Here is a 23,162-nt window from a genome sequence, read left to right as displayed (position 1 = left end):
ATCAGCAGAACAAAAGTAACTTTGCAGATATATGAAGGTAAAATGCTGTGCAGAATAATTACTGCTCAAAGATTTTTATTTTAACATGTATATATACAACATCATTTCCAGAATATCCACTGATAGATGGAAAATCAGTGATATAAACAGATGAACTTTGATGTTATAAATAAGTTGTCTTCCACATATACTATATTACAAGGAATATTATATGAATATTAACTGATTATATGATCAATCAATTTTTAGGTTCCAAACAGTCTTGCTGTATTGGCTACTGCTATCTTCTGCTTTTTTACATTCATCTTTAGCTGCATTGGAAACTGTACCTATGACTGGCAAAAACCTTTAAGGCTACTCTCCTTGTGCTGTAGAATAATCGTGATTTAAATGCAGAACACAGTAATAATAAAAAATAAATAAAGCAACTAAAAGACGCCAGAAGGGTTCTGCCTTTTGCTTTTCTCTCTCTCACTTCCTTGGTTGGGTTGTCCTGACTGCACATCAATGACTAAATCCTGAGTTTCTTTCTTTTATTCACAAACATCATTGGCCACTGTCTAATTAACTACATTCAGAAATATTTTACCCCTTATGTGCAAATGGATGTTTTTCCAAAAAACAGTTTATTTACACAAAAAGACATTTGTGTTTAGTAATTTGTCAGGAAAAGGTTGCTGTAACATCACATAGCATCAACATTCCTTTGTCACGTTTTGGCACAAATTTATGGTCATATCTATTGATCTTTGCTATCGTATCAGAAAATGCTAATAAGGCAAAAAAAAAAAATAGGTAGCATATTTTGAATTTAACTTGCCTTATCAGAAAATGCTACTAACAATGTTTTATTACACCTGTCTGATACTTATAGCCTATAAATAAATAGGTTGTGTGTTCTGATAACCATAAATGACATTAGAAGGAAATTCATAAGTCTAGGAAGAATGTTTTAATCATTTAAACAACCTTATCTCACGATGAGACATGAGGGGCGACAACTCACATGCAGCTGAGGAAAGGGAGACGTAGTTGTAAAGAGAACAAAGATAGGAAACAATGGACCACAGAGGTTCCAAACAAATGCTGATATACAACATATGAAATAATTATTATTCATTGGGAGGCAAGGAAACACTAAGCTAACTAACATACCAGGAAACAGCAGGGGGAAGCCACACAGAACACTGGTAAACATACTAGCACCAACAGCACAGATGTCACATACAAAGACCAACAAAGTAACAGGGCAAGAGCTTATCAGCAAGGGATAGGTATGGATGGATAACAGCAGGGATTGGGAGTTACACAGCATAGGTGAAGGGAATTAACAATTATTAAACACCAAGGACTCAAACACCAGGGCAAATTCGGAACACAGAAGAATGGGAAGGCCAGCGACATCTGCTGGCCAAATGGGGAAACAATGCACAGCACAAAACAAGGCAGGGGCCAATCCTGACACGTACCTTATCAGAACACTGCTACTAACAAAAATGTTTAGACCTGCAGCCGACCTGGACACCCTGCATAATGTAAAGCAAGGCCGACAATAGGCCTTTGCAGGATTAGCCCTGGTATGAATTGACAAGTAGCATATTTGGATAGTCAGAATGCTATGGCAGGCCATTTTAGCTTTAATTCATTTTTAGAAGATATCACAAATTCACTTATAACTAGTTAGAATGTAAATTCTTGGTATGAGAAATTCAGTTGTAACTGGTTATGATGTCAGTTCTTGATACTGTATCTGAAATTGTATTATAGCTAGTGAAATTCAAAATATTTTTCTCATTCATTTCAATGTGAGTTGGAATTTGAACTAGTTAAAATGCCAATGTTTTGGTACCAGGAATTCAATTGTAGCTAACTATAATTAAAACTGAATTATAAATATCGGTCCAGGTCAGGTTCGGGCGCATGCGCTGATCCACCACACGGCGAAACTCCTCAGGATCCCGGCCAGAGATCCCCCAGGCAGATACACGGTCCAGTCCCACCCTCCAGAAGTGGCCCTCCATGTGCCACAGCCAGGTGCTACATGGGCGTCCCCTTGGCCTGGTCCAGCCGCTTGAGTCCTCAACAATGAGGATCCTGTGAGCTGGATCACCCTCAGGGAAACGTGGCTCATGGCTGCAGTGCCGTAACTGACACTCCTTCACAATGCAGGTCCAAGTCTTTAGAGTACTGGTGCTCCCTGTCTTGCTGTGTGGCTGTGAGACATGGACGCTATCTAGTGAGCTGAGACGAAGACTAGACTCCTTCGGTACTGTGCCTCATTCAGGACTCCTCTGGAAACCGCTCATTCGACACGAAGTCAAACCAGCAGTACCCAAGGATTCTCCAAAGAGACACGGTACCGAGACAATGACTTGCATGACCACTGCCGGAGGCTGCAGGAACAAGACAGAGAACAATCAGGATGGCGAGCCATCCCATCGCAGGAAATCACCAAAAGAAATAATAATAATAATAATCATCTGACAAAGGTAGGGACTCAAGTTACACGACTCAACTCGGCTTGGACTTGAGTCACAAATTTGATGACTTATGACTTAACAGAAAAAATGATGGAAAGACTTGGACTCAAGGGTACATGACTGGAAGCTTGACTTGGTCTTATGATATTTTGACTCGAGTTCCATCCCTGGGATGCTGTGACGTGTAACATAAATACTCAGAGCACCTGTCCTGCAATACAAGGGAAATGCACGAGGACTATGCTTGAAGTCACTATAATTCTAATGTATGAAAACATTTTCTGTTATCTTGAAATCCATATATATGTACTGTGTGTGTGTGTGTGTGTGTGTGAGAGAGAGAGAGAGAGAGAGACAGAGAAAGAGATGCTGGAAGAGTTCAGTTCCAATTTATTTCACGCTTATAATGTATTGCATTTATTTATATATGGTGTATTTATAATGTATAATATTTTGCCTGTATTTTTAGGAGATTTAACTGTTTCGGGGACCTTAGTAGGACACTTTACGTTTTCAAAATGGCAAATTTCATATTCGGTTCACAATGTTACTAAGTGTATTTTAGTCAAAGTAGTAGGCAAAATCGAAAATTATCATTGTTTGATAAGTAAGAAAGACATAACAGTTAACTCGACAATTAAATTACCAAACGAAACAAAATACAGATATGTTTGTGTGGTGTTTTATTTATTCATTCGTTCATTGTTGATTGAGAAAGAGAAACTGTACAATGTGAATAATTGCATCACGTAAGCCATGCGGTCGTAGATTTGAGTATGGCCGGGGCGGGACATTTCCCTACTAATACTGTCGTGCGTGTTTATTGGGGCGGGAAAATCGAGCTTTGAATTGATCCCTACCAGTGTTGAAACTAAAGCTATTCAGTTAGTCTGTAATATAGTTTGTAATGCCTTAGGGTGGCGCTGTGACCCAAATGTAAGTCTCATATATCACTAGGAATGGGGGTTTCATGTCAGCCTATGTGCTGGGTCTGCTTGCTTTGTTTCTATAGACCTACACTCACCTAAAGGATTATTAGGAACACCTGTTCAATTTCTCATTAATGCAATTATCGAATCAACCAATCACATGGCAGTTGCTTCAATGCATTTAGGGGTGTGGTCCTGGTCAAGACAATCTCCTGAACTCCAAACTGAATGTCAGAATGGGAAAGAAAGGTGATTTAAGCAATTTTGAGCGTGGCATGGTTGTTCGTGCCAGACGGGCCAGTCTGAGTATTTCACAATCTGCTCAGTTACTGGGATTTTCACGCACAACCATTTCTAGGGTTTACAAAGAATGGTGTGCAAAGGGAAAAACATCCAGTATGCGGCAGTCCTGTGGGCGAAAATGCCTTGTTGATGCTAGAGGTCAGAGGAGAATGGGCCGACTGATTCAAGCTGATAGAAGAGCAACTTTGACTGAAATAACCACTCGTTACAACCAAGGTGTGCAGCAAAGCATTTGTGAAGCCACAACACGCACAACCTTGAGGCGGATGGGCTACAACAGCAGAAGACCCCACCGGGTACCACTCATCTCCACTACAAATAGGAAAAAGAGACTACAATTTGCACGAGCTCACCAAAATTGGACAGTTCAAGACTGGAAAAATGTTGCCTGGTCTGATGAGTCTCGATTTCTGTTGAGACATTCAAATGGTAGAGTCAGAATTTGGCGTAAACAGAATGAGAACATGGATCCATCATGCCTTGTTACCACTGTGCAGGCTGGTGGTGGTGGTGTAATGGTGTGGGGGATGTTTTCTTGGCACACTTTAGGCCCCTTAGTGCCAATTGGGCATCGTTTAAATGCCACGGCCTACCTGAGCATTGTTTCTGACCATGTCCATCCCTTTATGACCACCATGTACCCATCCTCTGATGGCTACTTCCAGCAGGATAATGCACCATGTCACAAAGCTCGAATCATTTCAAATTGGTTTCTTGAACATGACAATGAGTTCACTGTACTAAAATGGCCCCCACAGTCACCAGATCTCAACCCAATAGAGCATCTTTGGGATGTAGTGGAACGGGAGCTTCGTGCCCTGGATGTGCATCCCACAAATCTCCATCAACTGCAAGATGCTATCCTATCAATATGGGCCAACATTTCTAAAGAATGCTTTCAGCACCTTGTTGAATCAATGCCACATAGAATTAAGGCAGTTCTGAAGGCGAAAGGGGGTCAAACACCGTATTAGGATGGTGTTCCTAATAATCCTTTAGGTGAGTGTATATACGGTTACTGGAATTGGTATGTCCATAATGTTCGTGCAGTGGGTGGCATCTAGTTTACGGTTGTTAGACACCTCGTGCAGCACAATGCCACATATTATAATAGTATAATAACACATTATAACAGTGACCACTGGCGTGTGCCCCTTTCTTCACCGCGGCCGTGTACGCTACTGCAAAGCGGGCCGAAAGACGAAGGGGAATTAAAGAAATGGGGGGAAATCATCATGAATAATACGTAGCCATGGAGTTTTCCTTTTTTGTTTCACATTTTTTTGCAAGTCATTTCATAAAACAACATTATATTTGTAGTAAACGCACTAAAAGATTGCATAATACAATCTGCGATAGGCCTATATAAACATGAAATTATCTTCACATGCATTTATATCTGCCATTCCAAAGTGTTACAACCGATACACGTGTAATACTGCAGGGAACTAAGTTTGTTTTTGGCAGAGCAACGTATGTCTGCTTCGCTCCCAGATCACTTATTTTGTAATGTTAATGCGCTTCAATAAAAATATTGCTATGTAGGCTATAGAGAGAATGTGGTAAGCTGCAGTCCATCTGAGTGAACAAACCAAACGGATGGATGGATGGATACTTCAGTAATACCGAAGGAATTTTCAGATTTAGGCTACAGAAATCATTAACATGCAAATTAACGCTGACAATGCAGAGAATGACACAAACTATTACACGGAATTCCATATTAATGGCTCAGTGTGTATGTGGTGAATGGACCAAATCAAACGTTTACTTTGGTATTCCGTGTTCAAAGGGATCACAACTGAGTGAGGAGATACTGCACACGCAGCCAACAACACATGCATGTTACTACAGCAGAACTAAGAGCTGACACATCCACGAGTAGGCCTAATAGCAATATAATTCCATCCATCCATCCATCCATAGATTTTCTGAATCTGCTTATCCTATTCATGGTCCGGAGCCTATCCCGGATGCTACGGGCGCAAGGCGGGGAACAACCCAGGATAGGGCACCAACCCAGGGTTAAAATCAGTATCACGGCAGTTATAACGCGGTTTATATTTTGGGCAGTTTCTTAAAGCGCTGTAATGACGTTATACACAATTTTATTGATAAAAGATTCATGCGTCAAATGCCGATTGCTACGAAGATCTATATATGACTATTTAAATCAAACAGATATTTACAAATTTTAAGTATTTTATTAAAATTCTGGATTTTATTCGTGTTGTGTTATTTTTCTTAATGGAGAAAGTTAATTTAAAAACTAATAGCCCTATATGTTTATCTATATGAAAAATAATTAATAAGGAATAGTCACTACAGGTGGGCAAAGGAATTTGGCATTTTTACATTGTGAGTTGAAACATGATAGCTCTTAATTTGGTTCGGTTTTTAACCATTTACACTTTACACCAGTTGAGTCCACATCCTCGGCTAAGCACAGCAAACGATTAATTTAGACACGGAGGATCAGCAAAGGAGGGGGCGTTTTCAGGCGGGCGTATCAACAGCGTCAACCACCACTGCGGCGTACGACTTACATCTGGCATACTACGAAGCAGATGAGATCGGGACGAAATTGTAGCGCAATCAAATGGACGCCAAAAGAGTAAGTGATCATAAATAAAACACGATTTTGCAAAATTCAAAACTCAATCGCAAATTACGCATGAAATCAGAGAGCGCGCCGTAAGCCGCCGTGCGGTAACATCAGAAATGCCTGCGACGACGCTCCGCCGAAAATGCGTGTCTACATTCATTCATGTGACATTGTCTCGACAAAGTTGTGAGTACGTTAGAGTAAGCAATGCCTCGATAAGCTTTGCAAAAAATTACCCTAAACGCGTAGAATAAAAAAAAGGCAGCTTTAGCTGTTTCGCTCAGCCATACAAAGTATTGGTAATACTTAGACCGTAAGAAGCGGTTTATGAAGCCATTTTCTTGGTTCTTAGCCTATAAATTTGATACTGTAACGCGGAGGAGGATTGCTTTTAATACATAGATATTTACATCTGTAAAATGGTGTGCTTCATAACATGTTGTTTGATTAATATGAAATGGGTATTTTTTGTATTTACTTTTTGACATCGAAAACTGAAGAACATTCAAAGAATGCGCTCAGGTGTGTCCCCGTAAAAATATACTATTAATAATATACTATTAATTTATTTATAAGCATCTGGAGCTATCCAGTGCTCTTTTAATGATAGGATGAATCACAGCAAACACTTAATGCTTAAATGCAATTAGATATTCACGAGTCTGATAAATCAAACTTTTTATGTTTTGAAATGATGAGTGTTGTATAACCTAAATCTGTGTACATAAACATTTTTCGTTTTAGTCACGGCTTTCAAATTCCGAATGGAATCATTCTTTTGGTTATATTCCTTTACTGTTAGATCTAGCCCAATGCACGTGCATTTCTACCATATTATAGATAATGTCAAGAATCAAATGAACATCTACAGACCGACGGTCTCCACATAAGTATGTAACGTAAACTCCGTTTTGAGGTTGGCTACCTAAACATTTAATTATTTGCTGCTCACGTGTTATGATTTAGTATTATGGTAAGAATAGTTGACACAGCTGGTCTAAATGGCTTTGTGTGCCATCCACAACAGCAAAACTGTTACAATCAAAATGGCAAAAAACACAAAAACAAAAAAATAGAGTTGTGTGGAAAAAATATTCTAGGGTCGTGGATTTTTTATTAGTGTTTTCTTGAAGGATGAAGGTTTGGCAAAGGATTCAACACAAAGGTGTAATAATTGATGATTATGATGATGATGATGATTATTATTATTATTATGCTTCCAGCAGATTGACCTGGTGTGGAATCATCAACTGGGTTCCATGCAATTCGACCAAAGGACTTTAACGATGCAGTTTTGAGAATCGCAGTGATGCTCCTCTCCTGGTTTGCAACGTGGAGCTTCACATAAGTGCACATTCCATAAGGGAGCAGGAAAGGCAAAGAGCTGGCCAGTCTCTCTGAAGCCCTCAAGCCCAGGAGCTTTCGCAGATTCCCCACTGGATCTCTGGACGATGGGGTGTGGGGGCAGCAGGACAGATGCTTTGGAGCCCAGGTACATGGAGAGCTGGACCAAGGAAACAGAGTCCACTTGGCTGACAAGCACAGACACGGACATCGCTTTGTCCTCCATCCAAAACATCCCTTCGGAAAATTCCTCAGAGTCGGGCTTCGCATCGGAGAAGAACCTCAACTCAGGTGAGGATACAGTGTTTCGCTTGGTCCCCCTTTTAAAAAAAATGCAAAAATAACCACTGATATGATCATTTTAAAAAGCCTAACTGAATGTGCATTATCATTTTGGGTTAAAATGTGTAATGCACCACGTTATTCTCTGCTAGCTGTAATTTATTTGTTCCTGACTAAACCCCAGTGTTGGGGACAGTCATGTTTGCAAGCAGGTAGTTTGCAGTTGTGTTATGTTCATTTGTAACAGGTGCAGCTGAGGTCATAGTAGTGAGTGAGGGAGAAAAAAGCATCAGCCAGTTCTACTATTAACAAGGTCTTTTATGCGGTACTGAAAGTATATGACCTGAATTTTGCAAAAAAAAAAAACAAAACAAAACAATGTATTGCCTTAAAGAAAGGTAAACATTTTGTTCTACATGGGTTAAGATAAACACAGTAAAAGAAAGCAAAAATAGAAAAGTGCCATTCTGCTTTTCCGGTCGTGTTTATCTTTTTGCTAAATTAATCATGATACCATCTGAATTGGTGAAAGTATTGCCTTTGGCTGACCGCTGCCAGTCATCTTGATCACTGCAGTATTACCATAGCAGTGTAGTAGCAGTAAGCGTCGTATTGCTCAGCAGACCGGATAAACAAAATTGATTTCTTACGAAAATGGCCTCTGATGGTCTCACTTTCAGTCTTTGTTTAAATGCATATGGTGTTGCAGTATAGGACTCTAACACACAAGGCTTGTGCTTAAACCACACCCAGCACTGGATGTCAGCTGATTCAACTGCAAGCAGATAAGTATAATAGCTTGCATGAAACGCTTGGAAAATGTTCTATAAACCAGTATTTTTAATAATTTTAATTAAATTGATCAATTGAATTGTTATTAATATTCAAGTCATACCTTCACTCTCTGGGTTTGTGGAATTTGTGTGTGATCTTCAAATTGCATTGATTCTTTCCCACATTGCAAGAATATACAGTTAGATTAATTGCCCACAGTGTATGACTGTGTGTGTGGGTGGCATCCCACTGGCATCCCATCCAGGTTGTTCCCCAGCCTGGTACCGTGGCCACCAAAGATTGTCACGGTCTCCCTGGGACAGGCTCCAGGACCTCTGTGACAGGCCAGGATGAATGAGCAGAAGATGGGTGATCATGAAATGTGTATACCCAAGTGGAAATACTGCAAATCTCTCATGGATTTTTAGAAATAACACATGATTTTTACCTCTCTGAGCACTCATCATTATGAATGAGTCACAAAATAGGGGTTTTCTGAGGCATATTTGATCAAAAGGGTGAGGAGAAGCGTTGCACACCAGTATATGAAGGAGATCAGGAAACAGCACTGATTAGCCGAGAAAATCCAAGGCGCCTTGTTGCCATGGACACAGCTTCAGAACTGGATCACTGCGCAGACTAGATATACAGATAGCAAATGAGCAAGGATTGTACAGGTTCGAAACTTTCGATTGAAGACATGCTGTACACACAACCAGTCATTATCTGCTCCTGACACTACTTAGTTGGACTTTTCGGTCCAAACTGTGTTTTGAAGTAATTTTATGTTATTATGCTATTATTGCACAGACAGAGGATGTGAAGCCCATTAATTAGGTGCGCTTTTCAACCCTCTAAGTTAAGCTGCAGTAATTATTTTTAAAAGTGGTCTGTGAGTTAAGTCTGGTGGTGAAGACCAGCAATACCATTATTCACACATTACCTCTGCGAGGGATCAGACCTTAGCGTTTATCTCCAGCATTAATGGCCTGACTTTTAGCACTAATTTTTTAGCATTTGGTTTTCTAGGGAAGTGTGAATGAGGACCATTATCTTGTAAATAATTCCTTGCCGTCACAATACATAATCTACACTGAATGAATTCTCAGGCCTGAGAAATTGTCTCAGAAGAATAAAGAAATATTCTTTTTTTTTTCTTCTTGAAACTTGTGAACAAATAAAAGTATATTTAATGTGTTTTTTTTTTTATTTAGATTGTCATTTAGGTTATAATCAGGCTTTTCAGATAAAACTCCAGTCTAGATGGTTTTTGTCTAAAGGTGATAAGTTTAATTAAATTTTAATTTAATTTAATTCGGGAGCAGAATATGGATGCAAAGCAGATCACAATATAGATATCCATTGGCATGTCTAAAAACAGTTTTTGCACCCATATCTGGTTAGTTTCAGATTTCTTCGACGATGGACTCCCAGCTCCAGCTCAGGCTTATCTGAAGGTTTGTTCAGCCATATCTGAGGCTGGCCGAACTGAGGTGAAGACAGGAAGTAACAATACCTCACAGGACCAAGTGGTGGCGCCCTCTCCGGGCACCACCTTACAGAAGAGAGTCCTGTGTACCGAGGAGATCGTACGTAGCATCTCCATTCCATTTTATTTATCGTTTTAATCGAGCACGGAGTAAATCACGACTCTCTGTTTCAACAGACCAAGTGGCAGGACAACCGGATGTCCTCCAAGCAGGTGACTATCACTGTGACGAAGAGCATCAGACAGGTGGACAAGAGCGGGAAGATCAAGGAGACGTCCCACACGACCTTCGAGGTCATGAAGCCAGCAGATGGGCCCACAGAGCCAGTGGCAGCTAAGGGCATGAAGTGAAGGACTCACTAAAGAAAGACGGCTATCCCTAAGGGCGTAACTCTGACAGACTGCAAGTGTCACCCCCCCCCCCACCCCTTAAAATGTGCTGTCACCTTGGAGCATGTCATGCTGCAGGAGGGACAATGATGTGAACAACTGAGTCATTATTCATTTTTATTTTCCCATTAAACAACTGCTACTATAAATCTTGAACATCATGGAATAAGCACTGATAAGCTGCTTCAGAGATGTCCTGACCTCACGTAAACCAGATGAAATCGGTTACTAGGCAGAATTACAATACGATTAAGTAAGTTAACGTGATTAAATGATATATTGTAATAACGTAATTTCAAAGACAATAGCATTTATATTATTAAGTATAAATGTGTCATCCAGGGTGTCCCATGAGCTTCCTGGGATGAGCTCCAGTTTCACTGCGACCCTCCACTGGAGAAGGAAGGTGGATGGACGAATGCATTTAAAAGCACCGTTTTACGTACATAAAAACTGGGCCAAATAACATTCAGCCTATTTTCCCAGCACAGCTATGTATATTACTGTCTTCCAGGTTGTATTGTGTCATTTCCTGTAATTCTGTAATATCAGCGGGGGACTCCAGCATATTTGAAATGGAGCGTTTAGTGTAACTTACTTTCAGCGACACCTGCAGGGCATTTGCTCATAACAAAAACGGCATTTAACTCTCAGTCAAATGCTGGTGGGGCGTATGGTGTCAAACTGCAACTGCCAGTGAGGAAGTGCAGGTTTTTACTTCTGCAGATGGGCCTTAAAAAGGGCATGTGACTGTATATACAGACACAGAACCTACGTTGCAACAGATGCCGGTCATCACGTCTACAACTTCCCTAGTTGTCATTTGTAATGAAGAGCAAAGCTCATCAGTGTTTTAAAGTTACATATTTAATTTCTCAGCAATTCCTTTATTTCTGAGGTCAGACAAATAACTCGCAGTATAATCCTTCATCGAAGTTCTGATCCGTTATCTTTAGTCAAAGCATGACCACCAAAGACTGTCACTGTCTGCTGCCCATCTCAGAGTACACAGTGGTCCCACTGACCACACATGCCTTACGTACGTTAGGTGAACCATACTTCACGCAATGTTGGAATGCCGGCAGCTTTGACAAAGCTGCACGTGGAAGAATTCATTCTGTTCAAGATCAACTGCCAAATCGAGATTGTACAAATAAAATCTTATGTTTTACTGAAAGAATCACTTGCAAAAACCCTGAAGACCTGCCATTCCCTATGTTTCCTTACAAGTGGTGTGAAATCGGGACTGGAGCCCAGCCAGAACAATTAAACAACACGGATCATGATGGATATAGCTGAACTGCTTATACCATATTTCAATTATAGGAGGTAATGAAAATTGTAACTTTCATTCCAACAATTTCATATTACAGTCTATACGTTTAATGTAAATGATAAAGTATGAACTAGAAAATTCTTCCAAATATGTAAATGTGATTTATTTACAATAGAAGTGAATATAGCCTAAAACATTCTGGCCAATCTTGATTGTTTGCTGTTAGTTTGCTTTCTTTCACGACCTTTTGTCTTTACTCTGGTATAATTTATCAGTCGCACTTCTGTCAAAACAGTTCACTACGATTGCAGAGAAACAGCCACAGTGCTAATTTAACGCCGATGCTGTTTACATGTGTCCGGCTGAATTAACGGCGACAGCTTTTGCTGTGGGTGAAGCGTTAAGCTTATATTTCGTGCTCATGTTTCCTGGCAATTTGAGACGATTCCAGCGTTGTCTCGATGCAAAAAAGCAGAATTGAGCGCTCAAGGATGGTGGCCGCAACTCGATCCCCTGAGAGGCATCGCGCCCTGGTGTGGGTGTTTGACCTGTCAGCCTCTCCGGCTGTCATGCTGTTCCCAGCACGGTGTGTATCCTTCTCTGCTGGTCATATTCCACATGCCCCATCCGGAAAAATGGTTCGCTCCTTTCCATCCACTCTCGCACATTGAACTCCGGAAAGAAGAAGGCGATCTCTCTGTGGGCCGACTCCACCGAATCTGGGGGCACATAATTCAAGGGTGGGTACGAGAGGACACTGGTAGCTCCACCCCTCAGGAAATACCGGGCAACAAGGAGCAAGATCTCCTTGGCACACCAGCAGATGACCATCACCGAACTTTTAGGTTTGTTAGGATTTTTCCTCTATAAAGGTACTAAAGAAAATAAAACAGCCACTGTACAGGTAGTGTGCAAATACTTATCATCTACACCAGGGGTGGCCAATCTTATCCGCAACGGGCCGGTGTGTATGCAGGTTTTCGCTGCAACTCCCTAATTAGATTACTAATTAGAGGACTGATTGGCTGAAGAGTCCTCACAACTGGGTTTGAACAGCTGACCTACAGGTTATTCCAAAAACCTGCATACACACCGGCCGTTTGCGGATAAGATTGGCCACCCCTGATCTACACTGTCAGAAAAAAGGAAGGAGTACTAATTTGTACCTTTGCTTGTACCCTCAAGGGTCAGCCAATTGTACCGTATAACTGTAGGTAATTGTTGTACCACTGGGGGTACATTAATGTTGTTTGCACCTTGGGGATGTAGCTCGGAGTCCATTTGTGTACCTAAAAAAGGTACATTTACCTTAAGCTAAGGTACATTTGGCAGACCCAACACTGGTATACAGCCCACATGACAAGCAAAGATACAAATTGGTACTTTTTTTTATGACAGTGTATATACAACAAATGCAAAAATGTATAAATATAATGAAGTTATTTTGTGGAAAGGAGAGCCAGAAGCATGACGACATTCCCTACACAGTTATGCTCTGACATGCAAACCAAGCGACCCGTTGAAACCTCGACATGGCCAGTCATTGGACAGAGAGACTACCTGAGCCATGAGTAGTGTTCCTGGTGTCTGTTAGCCCATACAGGGCTCGCATGCTGCTCGGGGACGTGTACCGAGCCCGGAACACTTTGGTGGGACCCATCAGCTCCCTCCAGCGAGAGATGGCGTCGTCCCGGGCCAGGATGTACGCCTGCATTGGGCCACTGCAACAACCAATCAGTACAATGTATTTTGTTCCATAATAGTGGAAGAAACAGCCATATGAGCCAAATGCTATGAGCCAAAGCTAACCCTACGGGTAATGGTCTTCAGCATGGTGAGTCACTGAGTGACGTCCAAAATACATTCGCAGGAAACACCTGGATTCCTTGATGCTACTTCAATACATTGCAATTGAACACTGAATAAGTCTTAAAAATTACCAAAGATTCACAACCACCTTCACTATACATTTGATCTGTACATCTTTCTACAGATGCCCATAAGATATCCTGCCATACAATGTTCCACTAATTACTGAATGGCATCAATGGACTGACAATTATTATTACTTAATTATGATTGTGTTTCTTACTATATTACAGTCAATCAACATTGTAAAAACAAAAGGTCCTCCAGCTGCTAATAACGTTCTATATCAATGAGATGGAAATGAAGAACACAGCTCCACCTTTCTACTCCTTATGCAAGAACCACTGGTGACTAAGCTGAAGTGGAACTTTAGCAACAAAAGAGGAAAATTCACTTTGCTGTGTGCTGTATACAGGCTAAATCCTAAGTGCCTTTCTCCTTACCTGGACATGTATTCAACCAGCCTTTGGTAGAAAAATCTTCCTGAAAGACCAAAAGACAAATAAAATATGGTGACTCATCCAAAATGGATGGTTTAATGAGGACTTGTCATTTAGAAGGCAATTGTAACACAGCACTTCTGCTGCTTAGATATCCTCTGCTTTCACATTAGTATTGTTGCAGCAGAGGAAAATAGGAGGTTTTCACCTTAAGGCTGGTATGATCCATACAGACCCCCGCTGGTTCTGTTACACAGCCTGCTGAGCACGACTTACTTGGGAGCTCGTGGTGGAATAGCAAGCATCCTATTAAACAGCGATCAATGGGATGTTGCTTGTTACTCCATTAAATCCCCTCCAGGGAGACCCAGATCTATCGTGTACAAAAGCTTGGATGGCGACGCGTGACTCCATAACATGCTGTTGTATGATCCTGGGGGGGGGGGAGATACTGGCATTAACCAGAATCTAGTGACGTCAAGAGCGGAATGAAAATGGGGAAAAGGTCTTGAGGGATGAATGAGTCGAAGCAGTGCTGCTCTAGCAGGGAGGGGGTCCTTTGATTATCAAATGAAAATGAATGGTATAAGCTCACATTGCAATGCGGCTGCCTGTTCAATGTACAGCCTCTTCCCTGCCAGAATCAGCTGATGGCAGCAGTGTCACTAAACAGACCTCACGTTTAACTGTCACATAACACTCTGAGCCCCACATATGCATATACAATGCACCTTCTCGACATGCTTACAGCAAGCCTTACTCTTGGTTTGTTAAACGTGTAGGACATCACACACAGATTCTGATTTATTTCCATTTCAGTCCCATCATTTAACACCACAACACACAGCATCTAAAGAAACGGCAAAATTCACACAGCGGAGTGAATTTGATTTTCATGTGTATTTGGTAGCCTGGAAAAAGACATCATGTTCAGCTCTAAATACTTAGCGTGTTAAGTGTGAGGAGAGAGTGCAGATGCGGGAGCGACATCAGAACATGGAGGAATGTAAACAAAACACTGGGACTGCATGCAAGACAAAGAGTAAAATTAAATTAAAAAACGGGGAGATTACAGATCCTGTCAGTCACACTTACTGGGTTGCTGGGGGGTACATAAAAATACTATAGCTCAGAATGAGAGATAAGCACGAACTAATCCATACAAATAACCTCACAGTAACCCTTAAAATTTTTTGCCAATGAAACAGAGATCTGCAATATTCCTTAACACACTTTCGATCTTAGGAAAGAGATGTCAGTCTGTGTATACAGCAGCAAACTGAGACACAGATGACCTGTGCAAGGCTGCGGTGACGAAGCAGTCAGGCCGTGGGAGCAGGACAGACACAAGCTGTCTCTGTGAGAAGAGTGCATCAAATCCCATTGATGTTAACATAATGGAAAAAAAAACAAATCACAAATTTGAACTGCAGCTAAAATGGGCTAAAAGCAGGTGCATCCTAACACAGAAAACTAAATAGTTTAATTAAATTAGAATTAAATGAACTATATTCTTGTCACAGAGTACCAAATCTCAAAAAAAAAAACCTTAAAATCTAATTCATCTGCTAATCTGGTCAGACTCTGTAGTAGCATGTTTCCGCTCAGCATCTTTAGACCTGAAGAGTCGAGGCAACTTTTAAAATCAAGAACATGAACAGGGAGAACCAGGTGTGTGCCTGAGCTGCAGGGCATGCAGAGTGCAGGGCGCGAACGCTGCCCCCCAGTGGTCAACGTGAAAGCCAGCCCTCCTACATGCTGCTGCAAATGGTGACATTTAACAAAACCCTCCACAACCCTGCCAGTTCACAAGGCTACCCCCCCTCCCCCGCCCCCGCCATTCATATAGGCCTGCAAAAATATCACCATGGTGATAAAATTGACATCAAACACCAGAGGAAAAAAAACCATGATACAAGGAGACCAAACAGAATTAATTATACACATAAATGAGAGTTAATGAATCACATGGGCCTCATGAGATTTTTTTTAATCCACAGTTATACCTGTATATTCTGTATGTATTTTGTATTTGTATCTGTTCTATATGCACCTGTTTTTGCGATGTTTCACTAAGACAATTCCGATTTGTGCCTCTTCCAAAAGTGAAACTAAAACGTCACTGATTTTGTGACATGTACTCTTAAATTAAAATTACATTGAAATGATAATAAAACTACTGACTGAACTTATCAATTGTGAAAATGGAGCATAAAGGCACTGTCACCCATTCTAGAGAGGCAGAGTCACCTGACCATATAGCTTTGTGACACATTTTCCATAAAATGGCACTCGTCCCTGGGTGTGGTTTTCAGCACCTGTGGCAGTTTTTCACATCCACATGCTGCATGCTCAAATGACAAAATACCTGCCCCCACCCCCCCATCTGTTTCCTCAACATACTACCTGCATGTTCCGCGTAAAACCTTTCTGACTCTTGCCTCTTCCACACCAGCTCTCTCGATCTAATGACAATGAAGTTGTTCTCGAGGATTTTTTGGTGGAGAGCCTGTAATGAAACAGCACCTAAGTTGTACCATGCGCTACATTACCCAACAAAAACTATGGTCAGCGTCTAAAGACAGACATACATTTCTTGCATACACATGAAAAGACTTCAGAGAGACTTGCATTCATTTTGTTTTTAAAATCAAACGGCATGCACTTTTTAAATCTGCCTCTAACATGAGATGATAGCTGTTATTTTGTAAGAAAATCACTCCCTGTTCCGTCATCTAAGCTAATAAAAAACGAACAAAATTCAAGCAGATAAAAGCAGTACAATCAAGTATGCCTTCAGTCTTTTATGCTGAAGGAAATTGAGTCGGATATTATGAAAGAAGCAAGTTAATTAATGTTTTTGTCTCCTTCCTCTATTAATAAACATGCATTCAAAAGGGTAATGTCACATAATATTGAAAATAGCAGACAGCTATAATCAATGCATTGCTCCTCCAAATGAAAAGCAAAAAAAAAAAACTAATTAAGCTGAGAGATTATTAATTTTCATTTCTTCTATGCTGGTGGGAAACTCCATGTAGCGAGAATGCATTGCCACTGGCAATAGTTTTTTTTTTTTTTTTTTTTTTTTATTAGTTGAGCTTTTTGAAATCTGCTGTCCTTTTAAGGTTTACTGCACACTAAGCTATTAGCTGTTGTAAATCAATAGATCCACTTCAATATACGATTTTAATGTATCTGAAACAATACGGCCAACAATTTATAGCTAACACCGTTCAGCCACAGGGATAGTGGTAAAACATTAAACTGTATAAATTTACAAATAGCTTTGAACAAAACCATAAATGTAGAGAAATATAAATGCATTTACCTCCAGTATCAAAGGATGAGCCACCGCATCGGGTTTTATGATCGCGAGAGTGAGCTGTAGGGCTTTCCCACGGCGTAGTGTAGTCAAAAGCATCCTGAATCCGGAACACAAACATTTATTACAGAATATATTTAGTGCTAAACGTTAATTTCTACTCAGTATAAATTTGATATAGATATACTGAGAAGTCAGCTCCTTGTGGAAAGCCAAATACGGGTTTTCTCTAAATACTAAGCATATTTCAATAGCTGATAAATAAATAAAGTTCGTTATTTAAGTATGTAAGTCACACCAGGCGAAAGTTTTGTGATACATTAAGAGAAATATTTCCAAAAAACTGGCACCAGTAAGCAACTACTAGAAAGAGTAGTAGCTAAACAACAATAGCTTATTTAATATTTTAGATGCCGAAGTTCTTCTATACAGACTACATATTTTTTGTTCTCAAAGGCACATAATTTCAACTAATTATTTATAAGGTTAGCTAGCCTTCAGAATATGTGATCACTGACCTCAAGCGTGGCTAACGGCTAAGTAGCAGATTTTGTTCGTGACCATATTCACCAATAACTGCTCTTGACATCGAATGTTTATAAAACTGAATATTTATACGTTACAAAAATAACGTTATTGACAGTAAAACGACTGACGCTGGTTAGCATATGCCGGTTTAGTGTCGGTCCGTCTCTAAACATTTTCCCCCCAAATTCCATCATTCTAATTTACGTTCCGCAAATGGGATTTTTGTAGTCTGTTGAAATTTATGATGGGAACTTTAGGCTACTTATAAACACAGCTTATATAATCAGACATAATTAAATGAATTATCTGAAATGTAAAGCTAACATATGCAGTTGATCTCTGGGATATATGCTAGGGTAAAAATAAAGGTACACAGATGCAGGATTCCGAAATCGACTTTAGTGACGAGTGCATTAACCATTAGGCTACAATGTGCCAGTTCATTTCAGTGAGTATACCTGTTTCCGCTGACGTCCAAAGTGAGGGGTTCGAATCTCACCCTTGTTCTGTTTGGCTTGTGTCACGTGGGTAAAACCATATATTTAGATTAATTGGTATATTTAAATTCCTCATGTAGTGTGTAGTTGCGAGCATGTATAGTATAAATCGTTTGCTTGTAATTACTGAAATATTTTTATTAAAATGTTGTTGAATTTGTTGCGTTCTAAAACTGAGTCTTAGTTGATTTTCAGAAAAATGAACAAACAAATAAATAAGACTAGATATTGACTGCTTTAATGCCAATTTACCTTCAGTATAACGCATTTTCCAGTGTAGGACTGGCAGCAATATTGTAAGAGCGATATATATTCAGTTTACTATTGTCTGATTACTGAGGATGGAGTATTTGAAGGGGGTGTCGCAATGTGGCAATGTGCAAGAAACTGACTCATTTTAATAAGGACTGGCTGACTACTGGGGATGTAATGGTTGAAGGCGTGTGGCTATCAGAAAGAGACTAGCTCATTTTATTAATACTAGGCGAATCAGCTTGGTCTAATGGTATAACAGAGTCCGCAGTTTAATTATGCATGCCACAGCAGCAGTGCTCCTACCGAGACAGATCGTAGTCTTCTTACCAGTGCTGCCATTAGCCCAGCAGTTGTCAGCTCTTCCAGAAGGAGCAGCTGCATTCCAGTTTCAGGGCTTAGGCATCAGTACTTTTTTACGACCTTGTGACATACTAGTCACATGACAGGATTATATGCCTCATATAGCTAGTAATGCGTGTTTAATGTGATCATTTTATCATTGAATTCCAAATGATAAAATAATAGACATTTATAAAGCAGTGGTTTTTCTTTTTGTTAAATCTTGTAATTTACAATTAAGCACTAAAATGTTTGCTTAGCTTTGATAATTTCTTTAAAAAACATTATCTACTTTGCTGACCTAACTGAACACATGTACAATGCACATCCCTTTATAGAGTAGGATGGAGTACAACAACCAGATTTCTCCTGGGACCTGAACTGTAATCTGCAGTTTAGGAGTTAACATCTTTCATTGCCATGTTATCTGCCACAGAGATAAATAAAAATGTTACCGCATTTATCCACAATGTCCATTAATCCAAGCCCAATAATTCTGTCATTTAAACAATTTGTTGAGTTATCCTGTGGATTCCTGTTATTGTTGCCTTTTTAAGAGTATTATTGTTGTTACTTTAGTAGACATTTTATTGTGAAGGTTTGGAATGCATTGCACCGTATTACATCAGCCACGAAGTTCAAAGTGGCATGTATTTTTATCCATGTAGATGCAAAACTTAATATGGTCTTTACAGTGGGGGATTAACTGCCAATTAATGGTGAAGAATACAAGATCCTCCCCAGATGAATTGTAAAGTGCTTCAGCCTGGAGCTCTCCAACTTGAGTGGGCTAGAGAACAGTATTGGCCAAGAATAGTTCCTGTCACATGACTGGTCTTAGGTGCATGACCACAGTAATTAGGGCACAAGTACAATTATACATTCACACAACCATACTGTGTTACTCTACTTACACATACGTTTACATTCATTTATTTGGTAGATGTTTTTGTACAAAACAATATACAATGGAGGTAGGTAGTACTTCACAAACATAAAGTTGGCATAAGAGAGGCTAGGTTGAGCATTCAATGAATGAGCAGTAATAAGTGTGAGTTAGCACTGGAGAAAGAGTTGCACATATAGCATGTAATATGTCAGTAATGAGCTTTTCTGCTTTTGTCTCAATTACTTCAGTCTAAATAAGCTGTACTTACATGTATGAAATATATTCAGGCATATATACACAAAGGCTATATAAATACGTAAACTGCTTAGTTGTGTGACAAAGTTTATTGTCCAAAAACATTTATTTCAGTGCTTTTCACAGGATGAAGCTACCTTTGTGTGGCCTTGACAAGCTTTCCACCTGTTCTCCATTGTGACTGAACGCAGACGCCCTTTGACCTTTTCTTTTCCACCCTTGACAATCTGGGGCCTTTCAGGCAGCCGGTGCCTGAGCTCATGGGAACAGCTGTGTGAACTTAATTCAGAGCAACTGGCACGCCGACGGAAACGTGGCCCTGCCATGTCACGACAACTGGTGAGTCAGCATGTACTCCGTCACCGATGCAATAGGGATCGCAGCACTTCATGAAATAGACACTTTGGACTCAAAATATTATTTGCCTTTTTTCCTGTTGGTTTGATTACTGGTTTAATACAGAGAGGGGGCAAAATAACTGAAGCACCACCTGAAAAAGATTATCAACTTTGAAGTATATGAATCACCAATTTGTAACTAGACAAATTACAGTTGTAGCTACAAGGTGAGTCATTGTTTTGGGTGCCAATTAGCAGGAGGTGTCAGCTATAAAAAGGCCTGACACATAGTATGTTAGTATGCGATTACTTATTTCAAACTAACCTGAGGCTACTAACAAAGTTCAGAGGGAGCCAGATAATTGGGGTCTGCACTAGAGGTCAGGACTCCAAAACTAGAAATGGTAAAATAATTTAATGTGGGGAACAGCCTCAAAATTCATGACAGCATATGAAGACGTAAAGCACGTTTGCAGAGAGGAAGTGTGATCTCTTCGGACAAAAGCATCTGCTATATAAATACATTTGGATGTAAATGTAAACAAATTCTAGAGTCGTTACATGAATACCTGAATGAATGAAGTCAAACACCTTCTGTCAAACACCACTGAAACTTTATGGAAAGAGCCGGAGTCTAAAGTATAGAACATTTTTCTATCTCCATCATCTCTCAGTGAACTGGGGGCTTCTCTCCTATCCATCTACACACGGTTCACAATGAATCCCAAGAAGCTGGATGGATGTAGTTTGTATTTTTGTTGCGCTTTCGATAATGCTTCACCTCACAGTGAAATGAGCGGTAGTGATTCTCACAATGAAAGTTAATTTCATATATATATATATATATATGTATTTCTCAGTGTTATTATTATAAAGGTTTTTATCTGTCTCTGACCCAAGTTTTAAATATTAAATATAGTCATTCAGATATCCATCCATCCACTGATGTTCATTAGTAATCAATTTCCCAGATGTTTCAAACTACACACAAGGTACTTCTGTAGAGCCATGCAGATTTTTGGTCAGAAATCTGAAGGTGTCCCTTGCCTCATGTCCTGTGTTTACTAGTATAAACTGTGACCACACAATGGACAAAGGAACTTGGCTGGATGTCAGTATCCTGCCAAATTACTCAACTTGCAGTTTTTACATTTGAAATCATTGTTGGTTGCTTAAGAGCCTGGGATGGGCACAGGATTATTTTTTTGGGGGGGCATATATGCACACCCCCAGCCTCCTGTTACAGCGGAAGGCAGGGGACAGTTACAGTACGGCTGGTCTTCATCTTTCCCCAGGACCAGGGAGCAGGTCAAAGCAGCGGAGGGGGCAGAGATGTTGCTGTTTGGGGTCCTTCTGCTCGGAGGACAGCTGCTGACTTCAGGCTGACACGCCACTCAGTCACTGAGCGGGTTTTGAGGTTCACCTTCTCAAAGCAGGGCTGACCGTGCGTGTGGGAAGCACAGCCAGCAACCTAAAGCATTTTCCAATAAGGCCTCCCATGACATTCACCTCAGGAAACATGATAGTTTGACAATCTGAATAATATCTTACAGGAGGAAACTACACTGTTCACTCTTCTATAGCAAATCATCAGTGGAATATTCCATCCATCCATCCGACTTATAATTTCTGATCATGGCCAGAGTCATGGGGGGGTGGGGGTGGGGGTGGGGGTGGGGGTGGGGGGTGGAGCCTATCCTTGGCAGCATAGGGCACATGATACAAGTATACCCTGGGCAGGATTCCAGAGTAATATCCCAGAAAGAATATTTGCACTCTTTTCCAATATTTAGAATATGTGTATAAAATAAATGTAAATGAAATTAAGCCATGTGTATTAATCATAGTTTTATTCAACTACAATTAAAAGTGCACTAATTCGAGGTATATGACCTCTCTTGTGTTTGTGTGTTACGCTAGGATCCTGCGTGCTGAGGCTAAGCAGGTTACACGGTGATACTCTGCGGGCACTGTCGGAGGAAGAGGGTGGCCAGAATGCGCCAAGCTATTTGCGGATACCGTATACCTCGGGAATAGCCACGGCGTTGGATTTCAATATAAGCCAGTTTTAGTGCCATAGCTTTCTGTGAATGGGAGCCCGGTTCCTATCCCAGGCTGATTTTAGATCACAGGTGTTGACCTTAGCTACTGTGGATGGGGGGCACTTCGTGCTCGTTCCCGTGACTCTGGCAGGGATGAGATGCAGCCTCTGTGCTAAGGAAAGGTATCATGCTGCCTCAAATCTGATAAACATATAATTTTGGTGCAAACACCACAATGCAGGACACTGGATTTTATTGTGCAATAAATAAATTTCTAAAACGACACAGCAAAGTGTTTAACTCACACAATCGTCTCTGTTTTCTTATTTCCTCAGTCTCACTGCAACCTGACGGGATACTGGGCAGCACAAGGACAGGCCTACGTATAGGGGGTATCGTTTTAAACAGAAGTGTATTCAAGTGAGCTATTTAGTGGAAAAAAAAAACTTGTTTGGGCAAGGATTTACTGAAAAACATTAATCTGGTAGGGCTATCTACATGAAAACTGATCAA

The 23,162-nt window shown here is 40.4% G+C and overlaps 2 protein-coding genes and 2 long non-coding RNA genes across 10 annotated transcripts; 2 read left to right on the top strand and 2 right to left on the bottom strand.

The window, feature by feature from the left end:
- Positions 1 to 5,996: 5,996 nt before the first annotated feature.
- Positions 5,997 to 11,776, top strand: baalcb (BAALC binder of MAP3K1 and KLF4 b). 2 transcript variants are annotated; one of them, XM_023800159.2, is made up of 4 exons: positions 5,997 to 6,326; positions 7,544 to 7,952; positions 10,122 to 10,306; positions 10,384 to 11,776. In XM_023800159.2, exons 2-4 carry the CDS (start codon positions 7,769 to 7,771, stop codon positions 10,555 to 10,557), a joined length of 543 nt encoding a protein of 180 aa, XP_023655927.1. In that variant the 5' UTR covers positions 5,997 to 6,326; positions 7,544 to 7,768; the 3' UTR covers positions 10,558 to 11,776. The 2 variants fall into 2 exon arrangements, with proteins under 2 accessions (XP_023655927.1, XP_023655923.1); XM_023800155.2 differs by having other exon boundaries at positions 7,541 to 7,952.
- Positions 6,984 to 10,128, bottom strand: LOC140580909 (uncharacterized). Its single transcript, XR_011984065.1, has 2 exons — positions 8,839 to 10,128; positions 6,984 to 7,981 (listed from the first exon to the last, which is right to left on the bottom strand). It is a non-coding gene; the product is annotated as an uncharacterized lncRNA (long non-coding RNA).
- On the bottom strand, positions 10,701 to 19,181 carry nme6 (NME/NM23 nucleoside diphosphate kinase 6). 5 transcript variants are annotated; one of them, XM_023800124.2, is made up of 6 exons: positions 19,114 to 19,138; positions 17,513 to 17,606; positions 16,588 to 16,690; positions 14,185 to 14,224; positions 13,433 to 13,593; positions 10,701 to 12,591 (listed from the first exon to the last, which is right to left on the bottom strand). In XM_023800124.2, the coding sequence occupies exons 2-6, from the start codon at positions 17,603 to 17,605 to the stop codon at positions 12,440 to 12,442; spliced, it is 549 nt and encodes a 182-aa protein (XP_023655892.2). In that variant the 5' UTR covers position 17,606; positions 19,114 to 19,138; the 3' UTR covers positions 10,701 to 12,439. The 5 variants fall into 5 exon arrangements, with proteins under 5 accessions (XP_023655892.2, XP_023655902.2, XP_023655885.2 ...); XM_023800134.2 differs by having other exon boundaries at positions 19,090 to 19,131; XM_023800117.2 differs by lacking the exon at positions 19,114 to 19,138 and adding an exon at positions 18,025 to 18,189.
- On the top strand, positions 18,284 to 22,962 carry LOC111837816 (uncharacterized). 2 transcript variants are annotated; one of them, XR_002836742.2, is made up of 3 exons: positions 18,284 to 18,482; positions 20,511 to 20,608; positions 21,903 to 22,253. It is a non-coding gene; the product is annotated as an uncharacterized lncRNA (long non-coding RNA). The 2 variants fall into 2 exon arrangements; XR_002836743.2 differs by lacking the exon at positions 18,284 to 18,482 and adding an exon at positions 22,528 to 22,962 and having other exon boundaries at positions 20,339 to 20,608; positions 21,903 to 22,024.
- Positions 22,963 to 23,162: the final 200 nt, after the last annotated feature.

The sequence above is a fragment of the Paramormyrops kingsleyae genome, chromosome 19, assembly GCF_048594095.1.
Source record: "Paramormyrops kingsleyae isolate MSU_618 chromosome 19, PKINGS_0.4, whole genome shotgun sequence".
Lineage (NCBI taxonomy): Eukaryota > Metazoa > Chordata > Actinopteri > Osteoglossiformes > Mormyridae > Paramormyrops > Paramormyrops kingsleyae.
This window is presented reverse-complemented; position numbering and strand designations above follow the sequence as displayed.

What these genes read in the sequence shown, in the direction of transcription:
- baalcb (XM_023800159.2), top strand. Translation starts at nt 7,769, where the DNA reads ATGGGGTGTGGGGGCAGCAGGACAGATGCTTTGGAGCCCAGGTACATG. An exon ending in GGAGAAGAACCTCAACTCAG is followed by an intron (nt 7,953 to 10,121) that starts GTGAGGATACAG and finishes ATATCTGGTTAG; the next exon opens with TTTCAGATTTCTTCGACGAT. An exon ending in TCCTGTGTACCGAGGAGATC is followed by an intron (nt 10,307 to 10,383) that starts GTACGTAGCATC and finishes CTGTTTCAACAG; the next exon opens with ACCAAGTGGCAGGACAACCG.
- nme6 (XM_023800124.2), bottom strand. Translation starts at nt 17,605, where the DNA reads ATGCTTTTGACTACACTACGCCGTGGGAAAGCCCTACAGCTCACTCTC. An exon ending in CTCATCCTTTGATACTGGAG is followed by an intron (nt 16,691 to 17,512) that starts GTAAATGCATTT and finishes GTTTCATTACAG; the next exon opens with GCTCTCCACCAAAAAATCCT. An exon ending in GAACACTACTCATGGCTCAG is followed by an intron (nt 12,592 to 13,432) that starts GTAGTCTCTCTG and finishes ATGTGCCCCCAG; the next exon opens with ATTCGGTGGAGTCGGCCCAC.